Here is a 24,392-nt window from a genome sequence, read left to right on the forward strand (position 1 = left end):
GCGACATAAAAACTTAACTAGTGAATGGGACGAACTGCAAAGGAATCGGGCTCTTAGTTCAATGCTCGACTCTGATACTCACCGTAGGGCAAATGAGAATGGAATTTATTACCCTGGGAGTAACACGCTCTCCTCTTTATGCCTTAAACTTATGAGTAAGGAAAATAACGATTCGGGGTGACGCCCGAATCCTCACTGCTAATGTGAGACGAATTTTTGAGCGGGTAAAGGTTGCCCCTAAGGTGACCCGCCTACTTTGCGGGATGCCTGGGAGTCGCGATCTGCCCGTCCCCCTTTTGATCACTGAAAAAACAGACCGGTGTTCTCTGGTTAAATGTCAGTTTTAAGAGTAGGTAGTTTCTTGCGAAGTAAGAGCTTGGGCTGCAGAAAGGTCTTTCTGCCTGTCACCCCCGCACTTGGCATTTATTATCCCCGGTTTTTTTTTTCTTTGTCTTGCTAAGTTGGCCCGGTTTTTCGATTTAGTGATTCATGGACTGCCTTCCGCTTGGCGACCGTAAGCCAGTTTCTTGCCCCAGGAATCCTAGAATAAGGACAGCCGCTTACTTGTGGGTTAGAGCGAAAGATGCCTGCGGCTACCGGCTGCATACGGTAGGCGCTCGCGTTGCAGCTCACGGGGCGACAGCTGGAGGACCCCTTGGGTCCCCTCGAGCCGCGCGCGCTTCTTGGCGGTATGGCTTTCACCAGCAAATTGCTTCTCCTCGTTATGCTGCGGTTTACTTGATCTATAAAATGGGGCAAACAGCAGGTCGTTGCGAGGGGTGCGTGATAGACTGAAAATCTTGGACACGCGGAATTGCCTTTGCTATAGAAGAGGCCGCCCCAGGACCCAGCGCTAAGCCCGGCACGAGGTAAGTGTCCAATATGTTTGTTGCTTGATCAGTAGAAAAAGAAAACAATAATAATACACGCAACGTCTTTAGAACAGCCAAGAGCACGTACTGTGCTGAGTTACTAATTTCTCAGTCCGGTGATGCCTGCGGAGTTACTGTCGACAGAACACGCCACCATTCAGACTGGCATCAGAAGCTCTGCGGGCGAGGGCTGATAAAGCTGGAGGGCTGGGCACCAGACCGAGGAAGGGAATCCAAGTCCCATCAGCGCAGCCGCGGTGGGGTGCTGGCTGGCCTTCCCTTTCTTAGCTCTAGAGCGGGACCTCTAGCCTCTCCCTTCCTTCCTCCTTCCAGGAATTGCGGGGAGGAGGACCAGGTAGAGGAAGGGAGGGTCCCAGGCTCCCCTGCTGGGCAGGTGCAGAGGAACGAGGGAGGGGCCAGGGGACCGCGGGAGTTAAGGCCCCGACACGCCTTAAGGGCGATGTAAAACAGTGACCGAGGGGTTATTTTTTAAGCCAGTTCAGTAAGGTAATGAATTGAGATCAGCTCTCAGCGGGTGGCCCTCCCCGGGAGGCATATTCGGAGCTCCGTAGGGTGGTGTCGGCAGGTCGGCGGGACAGGGATCCGGGAATCCTGTCACGTGGCGGTTGGGGACTAGGGTGTGGCCGTCCTGAGGCGTGGGCCCTCCCCACGCCTGCGGCATTCCAGGAGGGGTGAGGCCTGTTACGGTTCTCCCAGCCCGGGCTTCGCTCCATTTCGCTTAAGAGCACGCAGGACTTTTTGCCCAGTGTGAACAGGCACGGGGTTGCCGGGAATGCAGCCGCGCCGTAGCCAGAGGAACTGGGTCCTGCTTTGTTTGGAAACCCACCAAGAACGTTGCCCCGCCTGGGAAATCCGGGCCCCTGTCAGCGGGGGCTGGGGGGAGTCAGGTTGCATTTAGGGGCTGTGACAGTCCAGGGACTCCGCGCCTGGGCACACCCCTGCCCACCCTCCTTCTGGGGGACATGGGCCAGCATTTACACACTGAAATGTGCATCATTTTGTAAGTTCCTTTTCTTTCTTGCTCTTTTATAATACAGCTGGAGATTTGTGTTGATTTTTTAAAATTCTGTGTGTAGGCTGGTGATATTCCCTGCGAATTCACTTCAGGAGGCTAAAAGGGTCTGTTATAAATGTCACTTTAATTTGTTTTTTAATGTTTCCTTATTTTTGAGAGAGACACAGAGACAGAGCACGAGTGGGGGAAGGGCAGAGAGAGGGAGGCACAGAATCTGAAGCAGGCTCCAGGCTCCAAGCTGTCAGCACAGAGCCCAACGCGGGGCTGGAACCCATGAACTGTGAGATCATGACCTGAGCTGAAGTCGGATGCTTAACCGACTGAGCCCTCCAGGCGCCCCTGTAAATGTTACTCTGAAAGGGTGGGAGTCAAGAGAGGGTAGAGACTCATGATCACTCACCCATTTTATGGGTGGGGAAACTGAGACCGGGTGAGAGAGTAGAGACCAGGTCCAACCCATGCCCTTCTCAGCCCCTGGGAACAGCCCTTCGTGAGCTCAGGCAGGTGTACATTCTGACCCTCAGGCCTGTTTTCTCATCCTCCAAAAGGGACCAGAATTGAGGAGACCTAATGCGAGTCCAGTGCTCTGCAGAGTACCCAGCACATGGTAGGGGTGCAGAAGGGATTCCCAGGCCAAGCCCTTTGCTGCCCCAAGGAGCCCAGCCCTGCTCCAGGATGCGGGCCAGGGCCAGAACAGAGGTAAGAGAAGAGAGGAAAAAGGGGCTCCCGGGCCTGTGGCTTGGCTTCAGGCGTTTCTTCCAGTGCACTTCCCCACCCCACCCCCACCCCCACTCCCCTCCAGCCACACCGACCTTCACAGTGTTCCTGAAGCCATCCGGCAGACCTCTGCCCCAGGGCCTTTGCACTTGCTGGTCACACCCTCTAGAACACTGCTAGTTTGCCTCCTTTCCAGCTTCATTTCTGCTGTCCCCTCAGCCACCTGCTTTCTTCCATCTGTTTCTTGACGTTAATCCCACAAGCTTGCTCCAAACCCAACGCCTCTGCACTCCCCGTTCCTGCCACCTTGAACACCTATCCCTGCAGAGCCAGCTTCGTTGTCTCTTCAGAGAAACCAGCCCTCATTCCCACGTTGCCTTGTGGCCTAATTTGTCTTGGCATTTACCGTTTCACTCATGACACCATCTGGTACTTGGCTTAGGACTTTCTCACCAGTGCCCCAGTAGTCGGGGAGGGTGTGTTGGGGCAGCCGCGGCCGAGTCCCCAGCACTTAAATGGGACACAAAGGCACGAGGGGGCTAGTGGACCCCCTTGGAGCCCTCCACGGGGGGAGCAATACCTGCCTTACTCAGGACTCCCCTCCAACCCGAAGGCCATTCGTCGCCGAGCCTCAAATGAACCCTGCTTCTCAGGGCCGACCAGAGGGGAAAGCAAAAAGGAAAACAGTGCAGACACACGGAGTTGTTCGACACAGGGCTGGGGAGGGCTTCTCGCATGGCTGAGATGACATGACTAAGGCTGGGCAAAAGCGGGGCCATTGAAAGGCTGGACCCCAGTGTCCCCGCGCCCTGGCCCAGCTTTCTGTCTCCAGGAATCTATCTGCAAAAAACGAAACAAGTCATCTGGCAGGAGGGTGAAGAGAGCCGCTGTCATTTTCAAAATCCACAGGTGGGAAACAATCCAGCTGTCCAACCCCAGGGGATCTGCTACATGATGAGTCATGATCCATGTGGGCTTTGGAGACCGTGTGACACGGGGCAACGGCAGCGGCCTCGGGTGGGCCACGTGGCTTCACCAGGGCGGTCGGCGTTTGCCTCTGGACGTCCGGTGTCTTTTCTCCCGTGTATATTTTTCCGTACTGTCCAAACTTCACACAACAAACACAAACACACGTTTGAAGTAAGTGCCGAGCCCCTTCTTGTCTCCTCCCCCCCCCCGTCCCCACAATGACACAAGTCACAGAGCCTCCAGGAGCCCCAGAAGGGTTAGTATTAGCAAAGTTTTATTTCAACGTCTTTTCTGCTCATAAATGATTCTGGAAAAGCCGATACGCAAGAGGCTCACCCACCCTCGTCTAAAGGCAACACTGAGGTCACTGAGAACGCTGCTCAGACAGACTCCCCTATGCTGGGGCACAGGCAGCAGGACGGGCGGGTTTGGGGCAGAGGAATAAATAAACATCGTCTCAGCTCTGCCATCAGGGCTGGGGGCCCAGGGCCCAGAGGCAGCCCATGAGACTGCTGGGCCGACAGCTTGGAACTCCCAAAGCTGCCCGAAGTTAAGGTGTGTTGCAGAAAATGCCGAGGCTTCCGGAGGGCCTGCGTGTCCCCGGGAGGAGCCCTGGGCCGGTGGGCCACTCTCCTCCTCCTGCTCCAGCCCCGGGAGAGCCCAGCTCCCTGCCGGCGGGGCCTGCCTGGGCGCTGGAGCGGGGGCAGACTCTCATCCCCACAGTCCCTGCCGAGAGCACTTTTTGGCATTATCTGTTATGTAGTGTCAGGTGGCTGTGACCCGGAGCAGGTAGTGAGGGGTGGCAGGTGAGGGTCCCGAGCCGGTGGCTGGGGGGGGGGGGGGTCCCTGGCACCTGCAGCTCTGGGCTGCTCGTACACCTGTGTTTGCTTCCAGACTGCGGTCTGCCCTGGGAGGGGTGGGTGGATCGCAGTGCTGGAAGCCTTGGCCTAGTAGTGTGTGGGTGGGTGGGGTGGAGGCAGGGCGGGGCCAGGGCTGAGCATCACGGGTGAGAACTGAAGAGGGCCAGGTGGTGGCTGGAGGTGGCCTGCCTGTAACAGCACCCTGCTCCCAAAGGGGTCCCTCGGGGGAACCAGCCCAGCGGGGTCACCACCGCAGCTCAGGCAGGGCGGGCTGCACCCAGGGCCACAGCAGGAGATGTGGCGGGAAATGACGTTAAAGAACAACGGCGGGGAGGGCGGCTGTGGACGGGGCACGGTGAGTGTGCGGGGCAGGCGTGCGAGCAGCCAGGGCCTGGCCGTCAGAAGGCGAAGCAGCGCTCCTTGGGGTGGCCCACGCGGTCCAGGTTAGGCAGGCAGGCATACTGGATCATGGGCGGGGGGCCGCACATCAGTATCAGCGGCTCCTCCTCCGGGGGCGGAAGGTGGTCCCGGATCATTTCTTCATTTACGAAGCCCTGGCTGTAGTCCCAGGCTGCAGGCGGGAGACAAGGTGAGTCCCAGTGTGGCCGTGAGACTGACCAACGACTGCCCACCTACCCCAAACCGCCTCCCCCTGACCATTAAACTGCTGTGCTGTGAATTCCTCCCTTCTTTCAACAAACATTGAAGAATGAAGAGGTTGATCCGAAGCAAATGTTTGCCCTGATCCCCTGCCCCAGCCTGGCTGACCCAGAACAAAGCAGCCAGTAAATAATTAACAAAATGGCAGTAAGTGAGTATCTGTCGATAATTACTCTAAGCGTAAATGGACTAAATTCTCCAATCAAAAGTGACTGAGTGGGGGCGCCTGGGTGGCTCAGTCGGTTAAGCGTCTGACTTCGGCTCAGGTCATGATCTCACGATTCGTGAGTTCGAGCCGCTCGTCAGGTTCTGTGCTGATAGCTCAGAGACTGGAGCCGGCTTTGGATTCTGTGTCTCATTCTCTCCCTGCCCCTCCCCCACTTGTGCTGTCTCTGTCTCTCAAAAATAAATAAATGTAAAAATAAAAAAATTAGAGGAAAAAAAAGTGAGTGGATAAAAAACAAGACCTATCTATACCAACATAAAAACAGACACATAGTTCAATGAAACAGAATAGAAGGCCCAGAAATAAACCCATGATTATATGGTCAATTAATCTTCAACAAAGGAGACAAGAATGTACAATGGGAGTGGTGTCAAATAAAGCCTCGACAGGGCACTGGGCTGCTGTTGGTCTGAGGGGGGGAAACATATATACAGTGGGAAAAAGACAGTCTCTTCTACAGACGGTGTTGGGAAAACGGGACAGCCACATGCAAAAGAATAAAACTGGATCACTTTCTTATGCCGTGTGCAAAAATAAACTCAAAATGGATTAAGAACCTAAATGTCAGACCTGAAACCATAACATTCCTAGAAGAAGGCACAGGCAGGAATTTCTCTTAACATCAGCCATAGCATTTTTCTAGACATGTCTCCTAAGGCAAGGGAAACAAAAGCAAAAATAAACTATTAGGACGACATCAAAATAAAAAGCTTCTGCACAGCAAAGGGAACAGCCCACAAAACTAAAAGACAACCCGCTGAATGGGAGAAGATACTTGCAAAGGACTTATCTGATAAAGGGTTAGTGTCTGAAGTATATAAAGACCTGATACAGCTCAACGTCCAGAAAACAATCTAACTAAAAACTGGGCAGAAAACGTGAATATGCATTTTGCCAAAGAGGACATCCAGATGGCCAACAGACCTATGGAAAGATGCTCATCATCACTCATCATCAGGAAAATGCAAATCAAAACCGCAATGAGATACCACCTCACACCTGTCAGAATGGCTAAAATCAAAGCACAAGAAACAACAGGTGTTGGCGAGGACGTGGAGAAAAGGGAACCCTGTGTACTGCTGGTGGGAATGCAAAGTGGTGCACCTGCTGTGAACACAGTATGGAGGTTCCTCAAAAAATTAGAAACAGAATTACCCTATGATCCAGAAATCGCACTACTGGGTATTTACACAAAGAATACAAAAACACTAATTCAAAGGGATACATGACCCCAGTGTTTATAGCGGCGTTCTCTACAACAGCCAAGATACCTTGGGAAGCAGCCCAAGCGTCCATTGATAGGATAAATGGATAAAGAAGATGTGGTACATATATACGAGGGAATATTATTCAGCCATGAGATGCCACGAAATCTTGCCATTTACAACAACATGGATGGAGCTAGAGAGTATTATGCCAAGTGAAATCAGGCAGTCAGAGAAAGACAATACCATACGATTTCACTCATAGTGGAGTTTAGGGAAAAAACCAACAAAGAAAAAAGAGAGACCAAAAACAGACTCTTTTAACTGTGGGAAACACAGTGATGGTGGCCAGAGGGGAGGGTGAGGGCCTGGGTGACACGGTGAAGGGATGGAGAGCACACTTTTCGTGACGAGCGCTGAGTAACGTATAGAACTTCCGAATCACTACCCTGTACGCCTGAAACTAATAGAACACTGCGTTAACAACACTGAAATTGCACGAAAACAGACGAACGGGACCTATCTTTGTGCTGCCTACAAGAACGCACTTTAGACATTTGGGAGGACACACAGACCGAGAGTGAAGGGACGGAAACAGATGTTCTGTGCAAGTGGAAACGAAAAGAAAGCTGAAGTAAATAAGGGACAAAGATGGGAGAGACATAATGGTAAAGAGGTCAACCCCACGATGATGTAACATTGGTAAACACTTATGTGCCCAACATAGAAGTACCTGATCACATAAAGCAAATACTAATAGATCTAAAGGGAGAAAGAGAGAGCAATACAGTAAGAGTGGGGGATTTTAATACCCTGCTTATATCAATGGCTAGGTCACCCAGACAGAAAATCAGTAAGGAAACATTGGCCTTAGGCGACACATTAGGCCAGATGGACCTAACAGACGTTTACAGAACATTCCATCCAAAAGCACACCTCACATCTGTCAGGATGCCACCATCAAAAAGACAAGAAACAAGTGTTGGAGAGGATGTGGAGAAAAGGAAACCCTTGTGTACTGTGAGTACGAACGAGTGCAGCTACTGTGGAAAACAGTATGGAGGGTCCTCAAAAAATTAGAAATAGAACTACCCTATGACCCAGCAATTCCACTTTTGGGTATTTATCCGAAGAAAATGAAAACACTGGGGTGCCTGTGATATCAGGTCATGATCTCAGGGTTCATGGGTTCGAGCCCTGCACTGGGCTCTGCACCGACAGTGCTGAACCTGCTTCGGGTCCATTCTCTCTCTCCTCCTGCCCCTCCCCCCCACCTCTCAAAAATAAAATAAAATATTAAAAAAAAGAAAATGAGAACACTAACTCGAAAAGATATCTGCACCCTATGCTCACTGCAGCATTGTTTACAATGGCCAAGATATGGAAGCAAACTAAACGTCCACTGATGGATGAATGGATAAAGAAATTGTGCTACGAATGCTTTCACAGAGCAAGAATTCCTTTCCCTTGAAAGGTCCTTCTAGCTGGACTAAGAATCAAGTTGACATGAGAGGGCTTAACAGGCGAAAATCAAATTTAATAGCCTATATACAGGGAATCCACACAGACATGGAAATTCCAAAGGCAGTCAGGCAAAATGAGGTCCATATGTCATTCTGAACCCGGGAGAAGGGGGCAGGCGTCTGAGACTTCAGAGGGAGGGAATGTACTTCATGGCAGGGTAAGAAGTGATGTTTGTTTATTAGATATGTGCCCTGCCATACAGATGAGTCACTCGGATAAAATTTACCTCTGATAATAGCTCTCATTCTGAGAAAGACCCCCTATTTATTTATTTATTTATTTATTTATTTACTATTTTTAAGTTTATTTTTATTTATTTTGAGACAGAGAGGGCAAGCAGGGGAGGGGCAGAGAGAACGGGAGAGAGAAAAATCCCAAGCAGGCTCCGTGCTGTCAGTGCAGAGCCCGATGTGGGGCTCAAACTCACAAACCAAGAAATCATAACCCGAGCTGATATCAAGAGTCAGACACTTAACCGATGGAGCCACCAGGCGCCCCGGAAAGACCCTCAATTTAGATTCTTCTGTGTGGCTGAGGAAGGGACAAAAGTTTCTCTTCAGCCCAACAGGGTCTCAAGTGCCTTCAGCTCAAAATAACCCACGTGCCAAAGTGGCACATTCTGGAGGGGAGGGGTGTGGGTGAGACCTGAACCCCTTCAATACAATGGAATATTATTCGGCCATAAAAAGAATAACATCTTGCCATCTGTGACAACATGGATGGACCTCGAGGGTGTTATGCTAAATGAGTCAGACAGAAAGACAAACACCGTATGAGTCACTTACATGTGGAATCTTTAAAAAAAAAAAAAAGAAAGAAAGAAAAACCCCAAAAACAAAAAACCGCAAGCTCACAGAGAGAACAGACTGCTGGTTGCCAGAGGCAGGGGAGGGGGCTGGCAGAGGTGGGTGGAGGAGGTAGAAGTTTCTTTTGACTTTATTTTGGGTATAAGTTTATTTTACTTTTTAATGTTTATTTTTGAGAGAGACAGAGTGCTAGCGAGCAGGGGAGGGGCAGCGAGAGAAGGAGACACAGAATTCGAAGCAGGATCCGGGCTCTGAGCGGTCAGCACAGAGCCCCACGCGGGGCTCGAACCCACAAGTGGTGAGATCATGACCTGATCCCAAGTCTGACGCTCAACCGACTGAGCTACCCAGGCGCTCTGGTATAAGTTTATTTTATTTATTTATTTATTTATTTATTTTTTTTTTTTTTTAATTTTTTTTTTCAACGTTTATTTATTTTTGGGACAGAGAGACACAGAGCATGAACGGGGGAGGGGCAGAGAGAGAGGGAGACACAGAATCGGAAACAGGCTCCAGGCTCTGAGCCATCAGCCCAGAGCCTGACGCGGGCCTCGAACTCACGGACCGCGAGATCGTGACCTGGCTGAAGTCGGACGCCTAACCGACTGCGCCACCCAGGCGCCCCTATTTATTTATTTTTTTAACGTTTATTTATTTTTGAGACAGAGAGACAGAGCACGAAGGGGGGAGGGGCAGAGAGAGAAGGAGACACAGAATCGGAAGCAGGCTCCAGGCTCTGAGCCATCAGCCCAGAGCCTGACGCGGGGCTTGAACTCACGGACCGCGAGATGGTGACCTGAGCCGAAGTCGGCACCCCAACCGACTGAGCCACCCAGGCGCCCCAAGTTTATTTTTAAAAATATGCACGGGACTAAGCTGTATTTGCTAGTATGTACAATGCGTGGCTATAGAAGACATCGCAAACTGACACGGATTTTGTTTAAATAGTGCGTTTTTCTTTACACGTGTACTGCACAGGCCAGCTGCACTTGCACGTGAGCTGGCCCCAGGCCCCATTCCTTCACTCAGTTCCACAACGGCCCTTGCCCACCTGCTACACCATCTTTCTCGTGGCACCTAGAATTTCAGCTTCTACCTAACGTTGTGGCAACACCTCCACTCCTCCTGAACTGTGGGTCAGGGTAACAATAAAGGCAAGTGCGAGGTGCCAGGAGACGACCCAGCCCAGCTCCTCCTCTGGCGGGTAGCGGGTGCCCCTTACAACAGCCCCCAGGAGGCCGCGCTCTGGTGTGTGCCACCAGCAGGGGTCAGCGCCGGCCCCTCCTCCGCAGGCAGCGGGGACAAGGAGGCCCCGCCACGGGTGGAGCCTACCCACGCTACTAGAAACTGTAACCAGAAGGGAGTAAACCTCTCCCGTTCCTCTCATTCCCGCCCCCCCCCCACGCCCCCGACTTCCAGTGAGACACAAATACAAGCTAAATGTTGCTTTCTTTACTGTAAAAAAAAAAAAAAGCAACTCCAGGAACCAGTGCTCTTGCCACCCCTCCCTGCCGGACTCTACAGTTTGCCCGTGAACAGCACAGGTCCACTTACGTTACATTTTTTCCGGTTAGTGCAGTGAATATATTTTCTTTACGGTTTTCTTAATATGACCTTCTCTGGCTTACTTTATCGTAAGAATACGGTGTGTAAAATATACACGATATGTGTTAATCGGCTGTTATCAACAAGGCTTCTGGTCAACAGTAGGCTATTTTAGTAGTTAAGTGTTTGTGGAGTCAAAAGTTATATGCTGGGGCACCTGGGTGGCTCAGTAGGTTAAGCGTCCGACTTCGGCTCAGGTCATGATCTCACAGTTCATGGGTTCGAGCCCCGCGTCGGGCTCTGTGCTGACAGCTCAACCTGGAGCCTGCTTCGGATTCTGTGTGTCCCTCTCTCTCTCTGCCCCTCTTCCGCTCACTCGCACTCTGTCTCTCTTTCTCTCAAAAATAAATAAACATCAAAAAAAAAAGTTATATGCAGATTTTTCGACGGCACGGTCAGCGCCCCTAATCCTGCTGTTGCCCAAGGGTTAGGTCCTCTGCTCTATAACGTGCTAATAAACCTATTTCGTGTTCATCTTCCTCCACGAGAGCGTCAGCTCACGGGGCCAAGCTGGCTTCCTGAACAGAGCGAGGGCTCCACCAGGAGCCTGGATGGGCTGGTCCAGGGCGGCCGGCCAGCGAGGGGCCTCAGGGCACTGCCGTCTGGTCCACAATTCACCTACATCCCAGCCTAGGTCTCAGCCAGGAGGCCCAGGACCCGATCTGTCAACCCTGAAGGGTGGCTCCTCCCACTCATGAGATGGGCACCTGCCCCTAGAGCCCGTCTGCCCGGTTCCAGGGGAGGTGGACGCCGGGGGGGCGGGGGGGGGCGGATGCGAATGACATCACACGCCGGTGCCCTAAGGATGCTTCAAAAATGTCCATTTCCCACCACTTAGAAGTTTCCCATGAAAATGCAGGGCCCTGCTTCTCTTGAAAAGCGGAAAGGCCTGGCCCGTGGGGCTGCAGCCTGACACGAAGGACACGGAAGGACAGCTGGCTGAGGGGCCTCTGGAGGGAGTGGGGGTCTCCAAGGCTGCACCACCTCCCTGCAGGCTCCCAACCCTGCAGCCAGACGCCATCAGGACCACCGGCCAAGAAGCCCGACCTGCTGCTTTTCTCACAGCAAAGAAGAGACTCAGGTATTTCCCGTACCCACGTCTCCACCCAAAACGGGAGAATGAAGCGGAATTTAACTCCCAGGGGGCAGCCTCGGTTCGGGTTTTGGAGGTGGCCCTCATTCACTGCCTCCTACGTGACCTTGGCAAACAGCCTACCCGGACAGGTCGAATGAGGGTAAGGGTGCGTTGGCCCGGCCCCCCAGCCGCTGCCCAGGGAAAAAATGGGAGTAACGTGCCTTCCAGGGTACAAAGTACAAAGCGGGGGCAGTTGCCCCCAACCCCAGCAGTGACCCTGAAGACCTGCCCCAGAATGAGCCCCCCACCAAGGGGAGAAAGGCCAACTTTCTTTGTCCGGTGGGGGGCAGGGCAGCCAGGGAGGGCCTTGGGCTCTGGGGGAGGAGGATGTGGGTTCAAGCCCCGGCTCTGGTGCTTTCCAGCTGTGTGCTGTGGGACACTTACTTCCCCTCTCTGATCCCTCCTTCCTTATTTTTGTGAGAGGGCATCATACTACCTCCCTCGCACACGGCCACCCTGAGCACCACTGGAGACGAAGGGTGCAGAAGGCTCAACCCCGGGAAGGGTCCAGCGCTGCCCCCCCCGCCCCCGGCCCCCGCAGCGCTTCCTCCCCTCACCTTCGGGGGCTTTGTCCACCGTGTACCAGAGCTTGAAGCGAGCAGAATGTTCGTTCCTCAGTTCCTCCAGCTCGGGCCGCAGCAGGATGTCCTTCTCAGTCTGCGGGGGACAGGGCCCAGCGGTCAGCAGGGACGGCTCGTCATCCCACCCGCTGGGGGCCACGCACTTGGCGGCGCTTGCTGGGGTGCGGCCCGGCGGAGCCGAGCCAGACTCCCAGAAACTCCCAGAAACCCCCGCCCCGCTCTGCCCACCTCGCCGGAGGAGCGGATCAAAGCTGCAGACCAGACGTTCATTACAAACGGCGTCTGCGGAAGGCGCCCAGCGCTGTGGGAGACGTGCCCCCTGTAAGCGGGAGCGGGGAGAGCGAGCAAACGAGGCCGGGCACACGCAACCGCAGAACAGGGAGGGACCGTCCTGACCGTCCACTTAAAAGAGCCAACGGTCCCGCCACCCTCATCCCTCGGCCAAGCCTCTGTACTCTGGCGTCTCGGGCTGTATATCCGTAAACTGCTAAACGGAGACACTGCTCCCCGGGTCACACCCGCTCCTTCCACAGCCTCGCCCATGCTGACCCCCTGCTCGACCTACAGCTCCCCACTCTCTGCTCACACCGGCCTCATCCGGCTGGCCCCATGTGACCCTGTCCTTCAGCCTGGTACCACCTCCTCCAGGAAGCCTTCCCGGACTCCCCAGGGGCATCGGCGTGCTCCTCACATAGGCCCTCTGACCACAGGCCTTTGCCTCATGCGTTCACAGATCACAGAAGATAGAAGGGGCTCCTCCAATCAGTGGGCAGCCTAACTGACCTCATGGGACTGTTATTAAACTGGGGGCCAAGGGATCGCCCACTCACAAAGCACTACTGAGCCCCTGGGCCAGGGCAGAATGGCCCTCCCCACGGAGGCAGACAGCGAGAGATGCGGAGATGTATTTTCTCTGTCCCACGTGACCAACGGCACCCGGACAGGCTCAGCGAAAGGGACTATTGGGGGCACTTAGTGGCATCGAGAGGTGGGCAGGAAAAGACAAATAATTCGAAGCCACAGCAATGAGCATTTGCTGAGTACCCGCTGCGTGGAGGGCGTCTTGCTACAGGAGGGGCTGACCCAGCCGTACTTGTTCTCATAAGGACCCCGCAGTCCTGACCCCTCAGTGTTCCCCTCTGGGAAATGGGCTGCAGGCAGGAAGCACGAGCCTCTGAGTGTCTCGGGGAGGAGGGTGTTGATCGTTTCTCCCATTTCTAAGGGGGGCAGGGGGCCGTGCCTGTGCTGATGGGAGTGAGAACACGGCCAGGGCTCAGGCTCGACAAGCTCGGTGTGAAAGACTATAGAAAATATAGGAGAAAAGAAAAATCACCCTATAGTCTTATCAGGTCAGTCTATTACCTGATAGAGATAACACGTTAGAATTTTTTGTGTATCTTTTAGACTTGGTTTTCTTTTTCTTTTCATGTTTGTTGGTTTATTTATTTATTTATTTATTTGAAGAGAGAGAGAGTGAGCACGTGCATGTGAGAGAGCAGGGGAGGGGCAGGGAGAAGAAGAGAATCCCAAGCAGCCTCCATTCTATCAGCACTGAGCCTGACGCGGGGCTCGATCTCACAAACCATGAGATCATGACCTGAGCTGAAATCAAGAGTCAGACACTTGACTGACGGAGCCACCCAGGCGCCCCTACACTTTGTTTTCTAATAACTACATATACTTTCTTTTTAACAAAAATAGGACCAGGGCGTGCAGGCCACCTTGCCACCTGCTCTTTTTTTTTTTTTTTTTTTTTAACGTTTATTTATTTTTGAGAGAGACAGAGCATGAGTGGGGAAGGGGCAGAGAGAGGGAAGGAGACACAGAATCTGAAACAGGCTTCAGGCTCTGAGGCTGGAACTCGGGAACACCGAGATCGTGACCTAGGCTGAAGTCGGACACTTAACCGACTGAGCCACCCAGGCGCCCCGCCACCTGCTCTCCTAAGGAAAGAACGCACCGCAGACCCCCCACGCGTCACCGGCCTCTGAGCACCAACACTTCCCTTACCAGCTGCCCAGCTTGTGCTGGACCAACGGACTGTTCCCTGCTGAAGGACATTTATTTTAAAAAAAAAAATTTTTTTTTTAACGTTTATTTATTTTTCAACGTTTATTTATTTTTGGGACAGAGAGAGACAGAGCATGAACGGGGGAGGGGCAGAGAGAGAGGGAGACACAGAATCGGAAACAGGCTCCAGGCTCTGAGCCATCAGCCCAGAGCCTGATGCGGGGCTCGAACTCCCAGACCGCGAGATCGTGACCTGGCTGAAGTCGGACGCTTAACTGACTGCGCCACCCAGGCGCCCCAACGTTTATTTATTTTTGAGACAGAGAGAGACAGAGCATGAACAGGGGAGGGGCAGAGAGAGAGGGAGACACAGAATCGGAAGCAGGCTCCAGGCTCCGAGCCATCAGCCCAGAGCCTGACGCGGGGCTCGAACTCACGGACCGCGAGATCGTGACCTGGCTGAAGTCGGACGCTTAACCGACTGAGCCACCCAGGCGCCCCTCCTGCTGAAGGACATTTAAATCGTTCTGAACACCCTCTTCACAAACAATGTCTCCTTGACCATCCTCACTGCCCTGCCAAGTTCTTAGATGAATCTGCGAAAGTGGAGTTTGGGGCAGAAAATTCCACGTGGGGAAGGCATTCAATACCCGCAGCCCCGTATTCCCTGGGTGGGCCTCTCTCACACCAGCAGCGACGAGACTGTCTGTCTTCCTACAGCTTTGCCAGCACTGTGTAATGACCGTTTCACAGCTCTGCCCATCAGAGGCACGGAGCGTCGATCTCACGTTTGTGTGTTTGCTTTTAAGCAATCTCTACACCCAGTGTGGGGCTTGAACCCATGGCCCCGAGATCGAGTCTCACGCTCTTCCAAATGAGCCAGCCAGGTGCCCGTATTTATTATTGTTTCAAAAAGAGAGACGTTGTATCCCTAGCTCTATCTCTTTGGTTTGAAAAGACTCTTTCTATAGTGGTGCTGCAGCATGGGTTTCTTCCCCAGCTGTTTATCTACCTCATTTATAGGTTTTTTTTTTTTTCCATTTTTAAGCAGATGGGCTCTCCTTTGGTGTTTTGTTTAGACGGCCCATCCCCACTCATTCATTCAGCACTCACAAAAAGGCTCACCAGGCGCCTCTAACGCACCACTTTTCTACACGTACATTTTTAACCTAAATCTCATTTTACTTTAAGGTTAAAGTAGGGTCTACTCAGCACTTTCCAAAGTCATAGCAGCTGACCCAACGCTCCTTTCCGTCTCTCTCCTCGGGTTTGAGACGCCACCTGCACCAACTGGACAGTCTCGTGTATACTCGGCCCTGTCCCTCGGCCAGTGCTATTCAACCGAACTTTCTGCCACGATGGATGTGGGAATGTTCCGGATCTGTGTTACCCGATACAGTAACCGCATGCCACGCGTGGCTACGGAACCCACGAGAGAGGGTGTTTTCCATCTTAGTTAATCTTCGCTAACTTAAATGTAAATAGCCATGTGTTCTAGCATGTTCCGGCACAGTCTGGATTTTCCATCGTGTCACCTGGAAATGCTTAAGCCCCAGTAAGCCCAGTTCTCGTGTGTGGCTTTGGAGCCACTATTTCCATCACAGATGTGTTAGTAGCACGATCAATTCTACCCTGTTATTCTCTCTTTTCAAACTTTCTTGGCTGCGCACAGACACTCTGTCTTCCCAGAACACTAGCACCTTGTGTGCACGTTTCACTCTCCTTCCATCACGGCGCCCACTGGGACTCCCGAAGGCTCCGTGACCTGCCACGCTGCCCCAACGGAACGCAAAACCAGATACGGGATCCAGCGGCTTCCCCTAAGCCACACATCACAAAGGCTTGCAAAAACGTAAAACAAGACAGTATTTCCTAAAATACAGTTACTCTCGTACACTACGCTCTGCCTCGAGTCCTGGTCGCGCTCCTTCCTGTGCGACTGGCAGGTCCAGCACCTCTCCGGGTCTCTGAGCCCAGAGCTATATAAAGTGGAGATCATTCTACCGCCCAGCCCAGTGGGCCGACAGGCGTGAGGATGTCCTGTTCAGGTGACAGAGGACTGACGGCCTCCAGAGACTAACCCAGCAGCACCAAGTGGAACCAGTGTCCCCCCATCCCACCTCACCCCATCCCCACCACCTCAGAACACTGGCTCTTCCCACCCACCCCCGGGCCCCTTGGCAGCCCCCTCGGTGGGCCTCAGAGCTGTGTCCTGCAGCTGTGCGGGTCCAAGGACTCAGGCAGGCCCCTCCCCCTCTGAGCTTGGTTCCTCAAAGATGGGCCCTGGGGCAAGCTGACCTGAACCACATCCGAGAGGCTCGGGGGGCTGGGCATGGCCCCCCCACCGTTGGGGGATGGGTGTCTCACCTTGGCTTTGCCCCAAAGGAGTATCACTCTGCAAAACCCACACATTCAGTCATAAAACAATGAATCTAGAAAGACCCTTGGGATGACCTGGCTTCATCAGTTCATTCCACAATGAGGGAGCAGAGCCCAGAGACGGCAAGTGGCTTGCCCAAGGCCACACGGCAGGCCTGGGCAGGGGGACACGCACTCAGGAGCCAGAGAGACCGGGTCCAAACCCCGCCCCAACACCCCCAGCTCAGGGACGGCATGCACGTGTGCTCTCGGCCCCTCTGGCTCCAGGCCAGCCCCCACCCAGCCCAGTGTTCTTGCCCTTCACTGCCGGGTTCCTCACTGTTTGTGGAGTGAGCTCTGAGATTCAGAGGAAGCAGCCAGGGAGCAAACCCCAGGGTGGGGGGTGCTCCAGGAGCATCACCCCCTCCCCCCCTCCCCCCCCCCCCCGCCCCCCGAGCAGCCCCACTCAGGTCAGACCCTGGGCTCTGGACTGTAAAGCCTGATGCCCACCAGCTACAGCTACAGCGAAAGCTACCCGTGCACAGGACGCTCAGAGGACCCTCACGTTTCAGCCACAGAGCCATGCAGACCCCCCGATGGGTGCCCCGCAGGGGCTGGCACCCCCTCTGGGGGAGCCGGGCCCACATATCTGTGTCGGAAACACTGACCTGGTTGGCAAAGAGCAGGTGGCACACGGTGTGGTCGTCTGGGTCTTTCATGATGGCGCGGATCACTTGCAGCATCGGAGTGATGCCTGCAAAACATCAGCCCCCCCGCGCTGTGAGTACCAGCCGTGTACGGGCACGCAGGCCCAGCAGCGCCAGGCAGGCACGGGGTGGGGTGGAGGGGAGGTGCCAGGACAACCAGGCCCGGGCTCCCGACCTCGGGGAGCTCACGACTGCTTCTATCTGTGCCCTGACCCTGACCCGTGACATCTGCCTGCTGGGGGCTCAGCGAAGGGCTCTGGGTCCACATACCGGTGCCTCCTGCAATCATGCCGACAGACTTCGCCGTCTTGATGACGGGGTTGGATTTCTTGTCTGGACGGATGGCAAACTTTCCTGGGGAGAGGAGAAGGTAGAAGGAGACGGGGAGACCCCAGCTCTCAAACAGGCGGTACTTGGGGCTGGACGGGCTGGGGAACCCGCTCCCGCTTCGGGGGCCTGAGGTGTGGGCAGCCAGCCGGGGGCAGGGAGACGATGGGAAGGCGGAGCTACAGGCCAAGGGGAGTGCAGGGGTGAGCCCCTCACTCCCACCGCAGACGGTACTGGGGGGCAGCGGGGGGGCTGGGGAGCGGGACGTGCTCCAGCTCGAAGCTTTCACTTGTTTTCAGACAAACCAAGCTGGTCTGGGGGCCACATCTGGCCCCCGAGGGCAGCCCGTGTGCAGGCCCTGTGCTGGCCAATCTCCCTCCTCTATGGCCGAATAAACCGAGGCCCCAGAGAGGAGACGGCCTGCCCAACAAGAGTCACCCACCCAGACAGCGGCAGAATCGGGCCCTGCACCCAACCTTCACCGCGCCCGCAGGGCCCCGGGATTCCAACCCAAGTCACCTTTGCCCTGGTAGACCAGCAGCCCGTTCGGGCCCCGGAACTCAATGGTGTCCCCAATCTTCATGCTTTCCAGGTACTGGGACATCTTGCCCCCAGCAGGAAACTTGGGATGGGTATCTTTGAAGTAAACCTGCAAGACATTCCCACAGTCCGCAGGGTCACCAGGGTAAGCTCTGGGCCACAGAGGGACGAGAGGAACCTCTTCTGGGTTTCTTCTGCAGCCTGTGTGTGGCTTTCTCACGCAGTGCCCCGGCCAGTCGTCTGCGTGCCAGCCCCCCCGAAGTCTGCCCTTCCCCAACATCCCCCGGGAACACAGAGCCTCGGCCTACTGCACAAGGCGACCAACCCGAGGGCCTGCTGCATCAACGTTCTGCGGAGAACTGTCTCCGTGCCCCCTCCCTGCAGGAGATTCCCACGAGGCCAGTGCAGAAAAGCCTCTGGGGAGATGGGCTGGGCCCCACCCCTCCTGTGTATCCTCAGCTCTTTCCGTTCTGTGCTGTCATAGAGACAGCGCTCCTGGAACAATTCCCCACCGCCACCCACCACCCCGCCGTGCCCTTTGGGACTTCCCCTCTGGAAGAAGGGAAGGGCTACGAGAAAGACACGGGGAGACCGAGGGTGAGCAGCTCACCCTGGCCAGGGCTGAGGGTGCTGGGCCTCGAGGGGCAAGCAGGAGTGATGGGCAGGGAGGGGGCGCCTGGGGAGGGTGCGGGGACAGGGAGAGGCATGTGGGCCAGGACTCTGGCCAAGTGGGAGCAGGGAGCAAGGTCTCTGAGGCAGGAGGGTCTGGTCTTCCTGAGTCTCCCATCCTCTACTTGGATCCCCCCCACCGACACCTTCTGCACATCCGGCTTGAGTGATTCCAACAAGAACAGAGGTCCGAACCGGACCGCCTTCCCTCTCCTTCTGGATAACGGCCCAAACCTTACCGGGCCCCCAAGGCCCTGCCTGCCCCCCAACCTCCCCCTTCTTGTCCTCTGAAGCCCCCGCCCTTTGCGTCAGTCTAAAAGCCTCCTTCTGACTTCAGGGCCTTTGCACCGGGAAGGTCCTTTTCCTTCCTCTCTGTCTGGGCAACGCGTCCTCGGCCCCCACATCTCACCCCCTGTTGCCTGCCCAGGGGAGCAGCGCCCATCACCCCACCTGCCTCACCTCTGGTGCCATTCCAGGCGCTCAGTCTCACATGTTTGTCCCCTGGAGCAAGGGGGTCCGCTCTCCAGGCAAAGACAGGCTCCCGAGGCTAGGCCTGGGCACCCAGCACGATCAAAATGACCCCAAGCTAAGGAGGGACCCAGGCCACAGCCTGGACTGACAGACCCTGCTCCCTTCCTGCCCTCACAGCCCCTGGGCCTCAGCTCTGGCCCAGAGGGGGTCTCTGCCGGTCCCTCCACCATGAAGCGCCTAGTGAGGGGACCCACGCAGCGGAGGTAGGACAGTAAGCCTGGTCCACAGGAACGCTGAGCCAGGGTGGCCATGGGGGTTGGGGCCCATACTGGGAGGGCCTCCGACAGCCCACATCCAGGCCTGGGCTGGTTCACAGTAGTTGGACGTGTAATCCAAGAACATGGATCATTCTGGAAAGCCTGTGCTTCTAACTGTCACAAAAGCGTACTGTGCTGTGGCTGGCATTGCTTTTTCCACTCAATACGATGATTTTTAAGATCCTTGTTGGTTATTCTGCGCCTCTCTGGTTCTAAAGGCTGCGTCTCCACAGTGTGTGCTCAGCCCTGACCCACGATGGATCCCAGGTCTCCAGACAACAGCCCCAAGCTCCTCACACTGCTCCTGAGGGGCCAGTGGGCCGTTTCTTCAGGAAAATGTGCTCAGGGAAGGACCTGCTGGTCACAAGACCGCGTGACCGAGTGCAGTGAAGCGAGCACCCAGGGGCCACCGCCAGGGACCCAGCGCCCCAGGCTTTGCCCGTCCAAGAGCGGGAAGGTGAGCCCTGCACGAGCTGCTCGACCTTCCTGGTTTCTCTTCTGCAGACGATCTGTCCTGAGTTGAAGACACTCATCCCGAGCCCCAGCGCCTGCCCTCTGCCAAGACCTCCATATTGGCTTTTGCTGGGGAGCCAGAGTTTGCCGATCGTTCAGAAACCAGGTGCAAGGGGGCACCGGGCCTTCAGAGACCAGGTCAGCCCTGCCCCCACGCGGTCATGGCCCTGAGACCTCACCTTGATGACCAGGTCCACAAAACCCTTGTCGTCATCGCTGGAGACGGGAGTGTAGGGCCGGATGACCAGGTTTCCATCGATTCGAGCCGAGAGGTAGATGTGCTGGCCTGCAGGACGAGGAGGGATGATTCCGGGAGTTCTGGAGGGGCCGCCAACTGCCTCTGCAGGGTCCACTGAGGCCAGTCAACTCACCGCCCTTTGCCCCACCCCGTACTGAAAGCCTGGCCTGGCTTCGGCTCCACGACCCCCTGCCCGCCCCCACGGGGATTCCCACCACGTCCCAGTTCCTGCAGCCACACCTTTGCTCACGCTGGTACCGCTGCCGGGGACAGCAGCGACTTCCCCTCTCCGGCTGACGCTCATCCCTGGAGGCCCCCATGGCTGTCACCTTCTCCTTGAAGCCTTCCCCACTCTCCCTAGTTCAAGGGCAAAGCTCCCACCCCTGCGGCCCAGCACCCGGTTCCACTCGGGCTGGGTCAGGGCTGCGCTCACCGATGGGGAGGCCCAGGATGTGCTGGGGCGACGGCAGGGCGAAGCGGAACCGCCGGGTGTCATGGTTGATAACCTGCAGGGAGGCCCGAGCTGTTAGACGGCACCCGGGGCAGGGGGACCCCCGACCGCCGAGCTCCCAGCGCCCAGTGTGAGAAGCGGTGCTGATTCACGTGGACTCACAAGCTTCACACATGTGGGCCAACACTGGGTGTGCCTCTGCTCTCACGGGCCCAGAGAAGGGCAGGGACCCAACCGGGGCCACACAGCAAGGTGGTCGGGGTAAGGAATGAACTCGGATCCCAAAGGAAGGCTGCCAGATGGCTCAGGCAATTCTGGGGGCAAGAGAGAGGACCCAAGCCTGCCGTCAGCTTGGACAGTGTCCTGGGGTGGCAGGAAGAGCTCGGGCCCCGGGCTGGCAAACTAGGGGCAGGGCCGAGACAAGGCCTCTGTGGGGTCTCCCCTGCACCCGGTGCAGCCAGGAGCGTGGGTGTGGAGGGGCCGTTCGGACGGCAGGCAGCTGTCGGGCACACGTTCACGCCCACGTGAGACTGGGCGATGTGGCAACGTGCGCTCGTGGACACGGTGTCATCACTGGGGACAACAGACTTCTCTGAAGGCACGGAGCAACACTCTGAGCGTCCCTGAAGTGTGCAAGCAGAGCCCGGGGGTCTGATCTCAGGAAGCCAGAGCCCAGCCACCTCTCAGGACACTGGGCTCGGCAGCCAGGGGTCTCCCCGCCCCAGAAGCCCAGGCCCGAAGCCGCATCCCCCGGAAACCTTGCACTCCATGCAAACTGAGCCCCGGGCCTCCTGGGAACAGAGCCCAGGATTCTCAACTGGTCCTGGGGCTCCAGGTCAGAAACCCACATGCCAGTTTTTGGAAGAAGAACAGAAACGAGGGAAAAACACCGATAATTATTGTGCCGGCCAACGCTAGCAAGGCACAGCAGAAGTCACGCGCGAACATCGGTGCAGAGCTCCGCACAGTGCCGGCATTCGGCTGCTGGCCATGATGAGCTGAGCAGTAGAGCCCCAGAGGTTCAAGGGGACCTTGCAAGTCAGTGGGCCCAGGAAGGGCAGGCGGTGGGGGCCTCCCTGTGTCTGTGGGGGAGCTCGGCGAAAGTTTCCCAAAGTCGACCCACCTGCTGACCCCAAAAAGCCACCACTAGGCTATAACGGGCATGGGGCAGATTTAACTGCTAGGACTTTTGCCACAGGCCCGGTCAAAGGGAACTGGGGGGGTCCACTGTGTGACGTCCCTATGAGGAAATACGAGACAGTCATCAATGAACTAGGGGTGCACCTGGGCGGCTCCGTCAGTTGAGCGCCCAACTGCGGCTCAGGTCACGGTCTCGCAGTTCGTGGGTTCGAGCCCCACATCAGCCTCTCCACTCTCAGTACAGAGCCCGCTTCAGATCCCCTGTCCCCCTCTCTTCCCCTCCCCTGCTTATGCTTTCCCAAAGATAAATAAATTTAAAAGATAATAATAATGAACCAGGGGAGCCTGGGGGGCTCAGTCGGTTAAGCGTCCAACTTCAGCTCAGGTCATGATCTCGCGGTCCGTGAGTTCGAGTCCCATGTCGGGCTCACTGCTATCAACAGAGCCTGCTTCAGATCCTCTCTGCCCCTTCCCCGCTCACATGCTTTCTCTCTCTCTCTCTCAAAAATAATAAAAAAAAATTTTTTTAATCAGGCTATTAAAAGAAAGAGAAAGTAAGTACACACCTAAAACTCCATACATCATATATACGCGAATGTGATGCCCAGAAGAAGGCTCACACTGGCCCATGAATGGGACCCTCTGCACAGGGGTGGTGTGGGGGGGATGGGAAGGATGGGGCATTCATACTTTATAAACAGGATTTTTAGAGTGAACACATATAAATCATACATTACTTCTGGAATTAAAATTGTTAAAATGATGGGGCGCCTGGGTGGCTCAGTCGGTTAAGCGGCCGACTTCGGCTCAGGTCATGATCTCGCGGTCCGTGAGTTCAAGCCCCGCGTCAGGCTCTGTGCTGACAGCTCAGAGCCTGGAGCCTGTTTCAGATTCTGCGTCTCCCTCTCTCTGACCCTCCCCTGTTCATGCTCTGTCTCTGTCTCAAAAAAATAAATAAACGTTAAAAAAAAAAAAAAAATTAAAAAAAAATTGTTAAAATGTCTACAAAACCTATTGAAAGGGTAAGTCTGGTCTCATCTGGGAAGTGGCGGGTTTTTTTCCTCTTTGGTTTTTGACTTTTCCATGAACTCCTGCTACGAAAGCCGCTCAGGAAGCCCCAGTTCTGCACCTCGGGGACTTGGGACCGATGTGGAGCCTAGGGTGGAGCGGGGGCCCAGGGTTCAGGGCCTCGCAGGTGACTTTCTCTGCTCCATGACTCAGTGTTCCCTGTCACACCCCTTCCGAGGCAGCTGCGGGCGGCCAGAAATAGCACAAGGGAGGGGTTCTGATGAGGGAGAGAAGAGCAGCTGCTAAAGGGAGGCAGGGCAAGGGAGGGAGAGCGTGGTTTTAAATCATGACCAGAAGTCTGAAACGGAAAAGCGTCCAACAGGGAGGGCGGGAGCAAGCCCTCCAGACAGGCAGGGGGAGCCACACAGAGGGATCATGAGGTCACGCAGGGAATCTGCAGAGAGGCAAAAGATATCTGAGTCCAAGAAGCCCCAGGCCCCGGGTCGATGGCCGTGGGGGCGAGGAGGAGTCATTAGCTTTAAGGAAAGGGGCACCGGGACGGGAAGCACGTGGGACCAAGGCAAGGGGCAGGCCTGAGTCCTGGTCCTTCCCCTAACACACAGTGTGACCTCCGATACCCCCCTACTCCTCTTTTGCCCTCTGTTTTCCCATCTGTTCAATGGGTGCTTAGACCCAGAAGTCCTGAGGGGTCCCTCTTGCTCTGACCTTCTGTGGGATAGAGAGTGTGGTTCAGAGAACAGGCTCCGTGGTCAGAGACATAGGTTCAAATCCCTTTGCCGCTTACTGGTAGCCTTAGAAAGTGACATCACTTCGGGGCACCTGGGAGGCTCAGTCAGTTAAGTGTCCAACTTCAGCTCTGGTCGTGATCTCATGGTTCGTGGGTTTGAGCCCCACATCCGGCTCTGTGCTGACAGCTCGGAGCCTGGAGCCTGCTTCGGATTCTGTGTCTCCCTCTCTCTCTGCCCCACCCCTGCTTGTGCTCTGTCTCTCTGTCTTTCAAAAATGAATAAACATTTAAAAAAATAACATTTAAAAGAAAGGGACATCACTTCAATTTTCCCATCTGTGAGATGGGCAGACAATAGGACCTACTTCGGGGGGGGGGGAGGGGGGCATGCCCTGGGCACACAGCAGGTGCCAACAAACACTGTGATGCAGGCAGGGAGACAGAGGAGCCTCCGGGGGCCCATACCCTGCCCCCATGGTGACTGGCACTCACCTCCTTGTCGATGAGCCTCAGCGGGTACTTGATGTCCGGGCTCTCAAGGGTGATGGCCGGGGTGGAGCGATGGAACAGCTTCATGAGCAGGTTGTAGAGGAACCAGACTGGGGAGAGGACCACGTGGCCCAACTGAAATGACAGTGACAGACCCACGAGGTCAGCGTGGGCACGGGGAGGGGCCTGCCGCCTGTCTTTCCCGCAAAC

General features: G+C 55.3%; 1 protein-coding gene, 1 long non-coding RNA gene and 1 other non-coding gene across 6 annotated transcripts in view; 2 read left to right on the plus strand and 1 right to left on the minus strand.

The window, feature by feature from the left end:
* The first annotated feature begins 138 nt into the window (after window positions 1-138).
* Window positions 139-288, plus strand: LOC124502849 (U12 minor spliceosomal RNA). Its single transcript, XR_006960078.1, has one exon. It is a non-coding gene; the product is annotated as a U12 minor spliceosomal RNA (small nuclear RNA).
* LOC124501438 (uncharacterized) lies at window positions 208-4,452 on the plus strand. Its single transcript, XR_006959762.1, has 2 exons — window positions 208-869; window positions 2,457-4,452. It is a non-coding gene; the product is annotated as an uncharacterized LOC124501438 (long non-coding RNA).
* Window positions 3,852-24,392, minus strand: part of LOC124501436 (NADH-cytochrome b5 reductase 3) — a 28,384-nt gene continuing 7,843 nt past the window's right edge. For all 4 annotated transcript variants that reach the window (XM_047065617.1, XM_047065620.1, XM_047065618.1 and 1 more), the window contains exons 2-9: window positions 24,186-24,317; window positions 20,780-20,852; window positions 20,288-20,394; window positions 18,118-18,247; window positions 17,542-17,625; window positions 17,233-17,318; window positions 12,173-12,272; window positions 3,852-5,025 (exon numbers count right to left, since the gene is read on the minus strand). In XM_047065617.1, the coding sequence (XP_046921573.1) occupies window positions 4,853-5,025; window positions 12,173-12,272; window positions 17,233-17,318; window positions 17,542-17,625; window positions 18,118-18,247; window positions 20,288-20,394; window positions 20,780-20,852; window positions 24,186-24,317 (885 nt within the window). In that variant the 3' untranslated portion in view covers window positions 3,852-4,852. The remainder of the gene's footprint in view (window positions 5,026-12,172; window positions 12,273-17,232; window positions 17,319-17,541; window positions 17,626-18,117; window positions 18,248-20,287; window positions 20,395-20,779; window positions 20,853-24,185; window positions 24,318-24,392) is intronic.

This window comes from Lynx rufus, unplaced genomic scaffold (genome assembly GCF_022079265.1).
Source record: "Lynx rufus isolate CCGP_SWC_20201006 ecotype Redwood Valley unplaced genomic scaffold, mLynRuf1.p SCAF_7, whole genome shotgun sequence".
Classification (NCBI taxonomy): domain Eukaryota; kingdom Metazoa; phylum Chordata; class Mammalia; order Carnivora; family Felidae; genus Lynx; species Lynx rufus.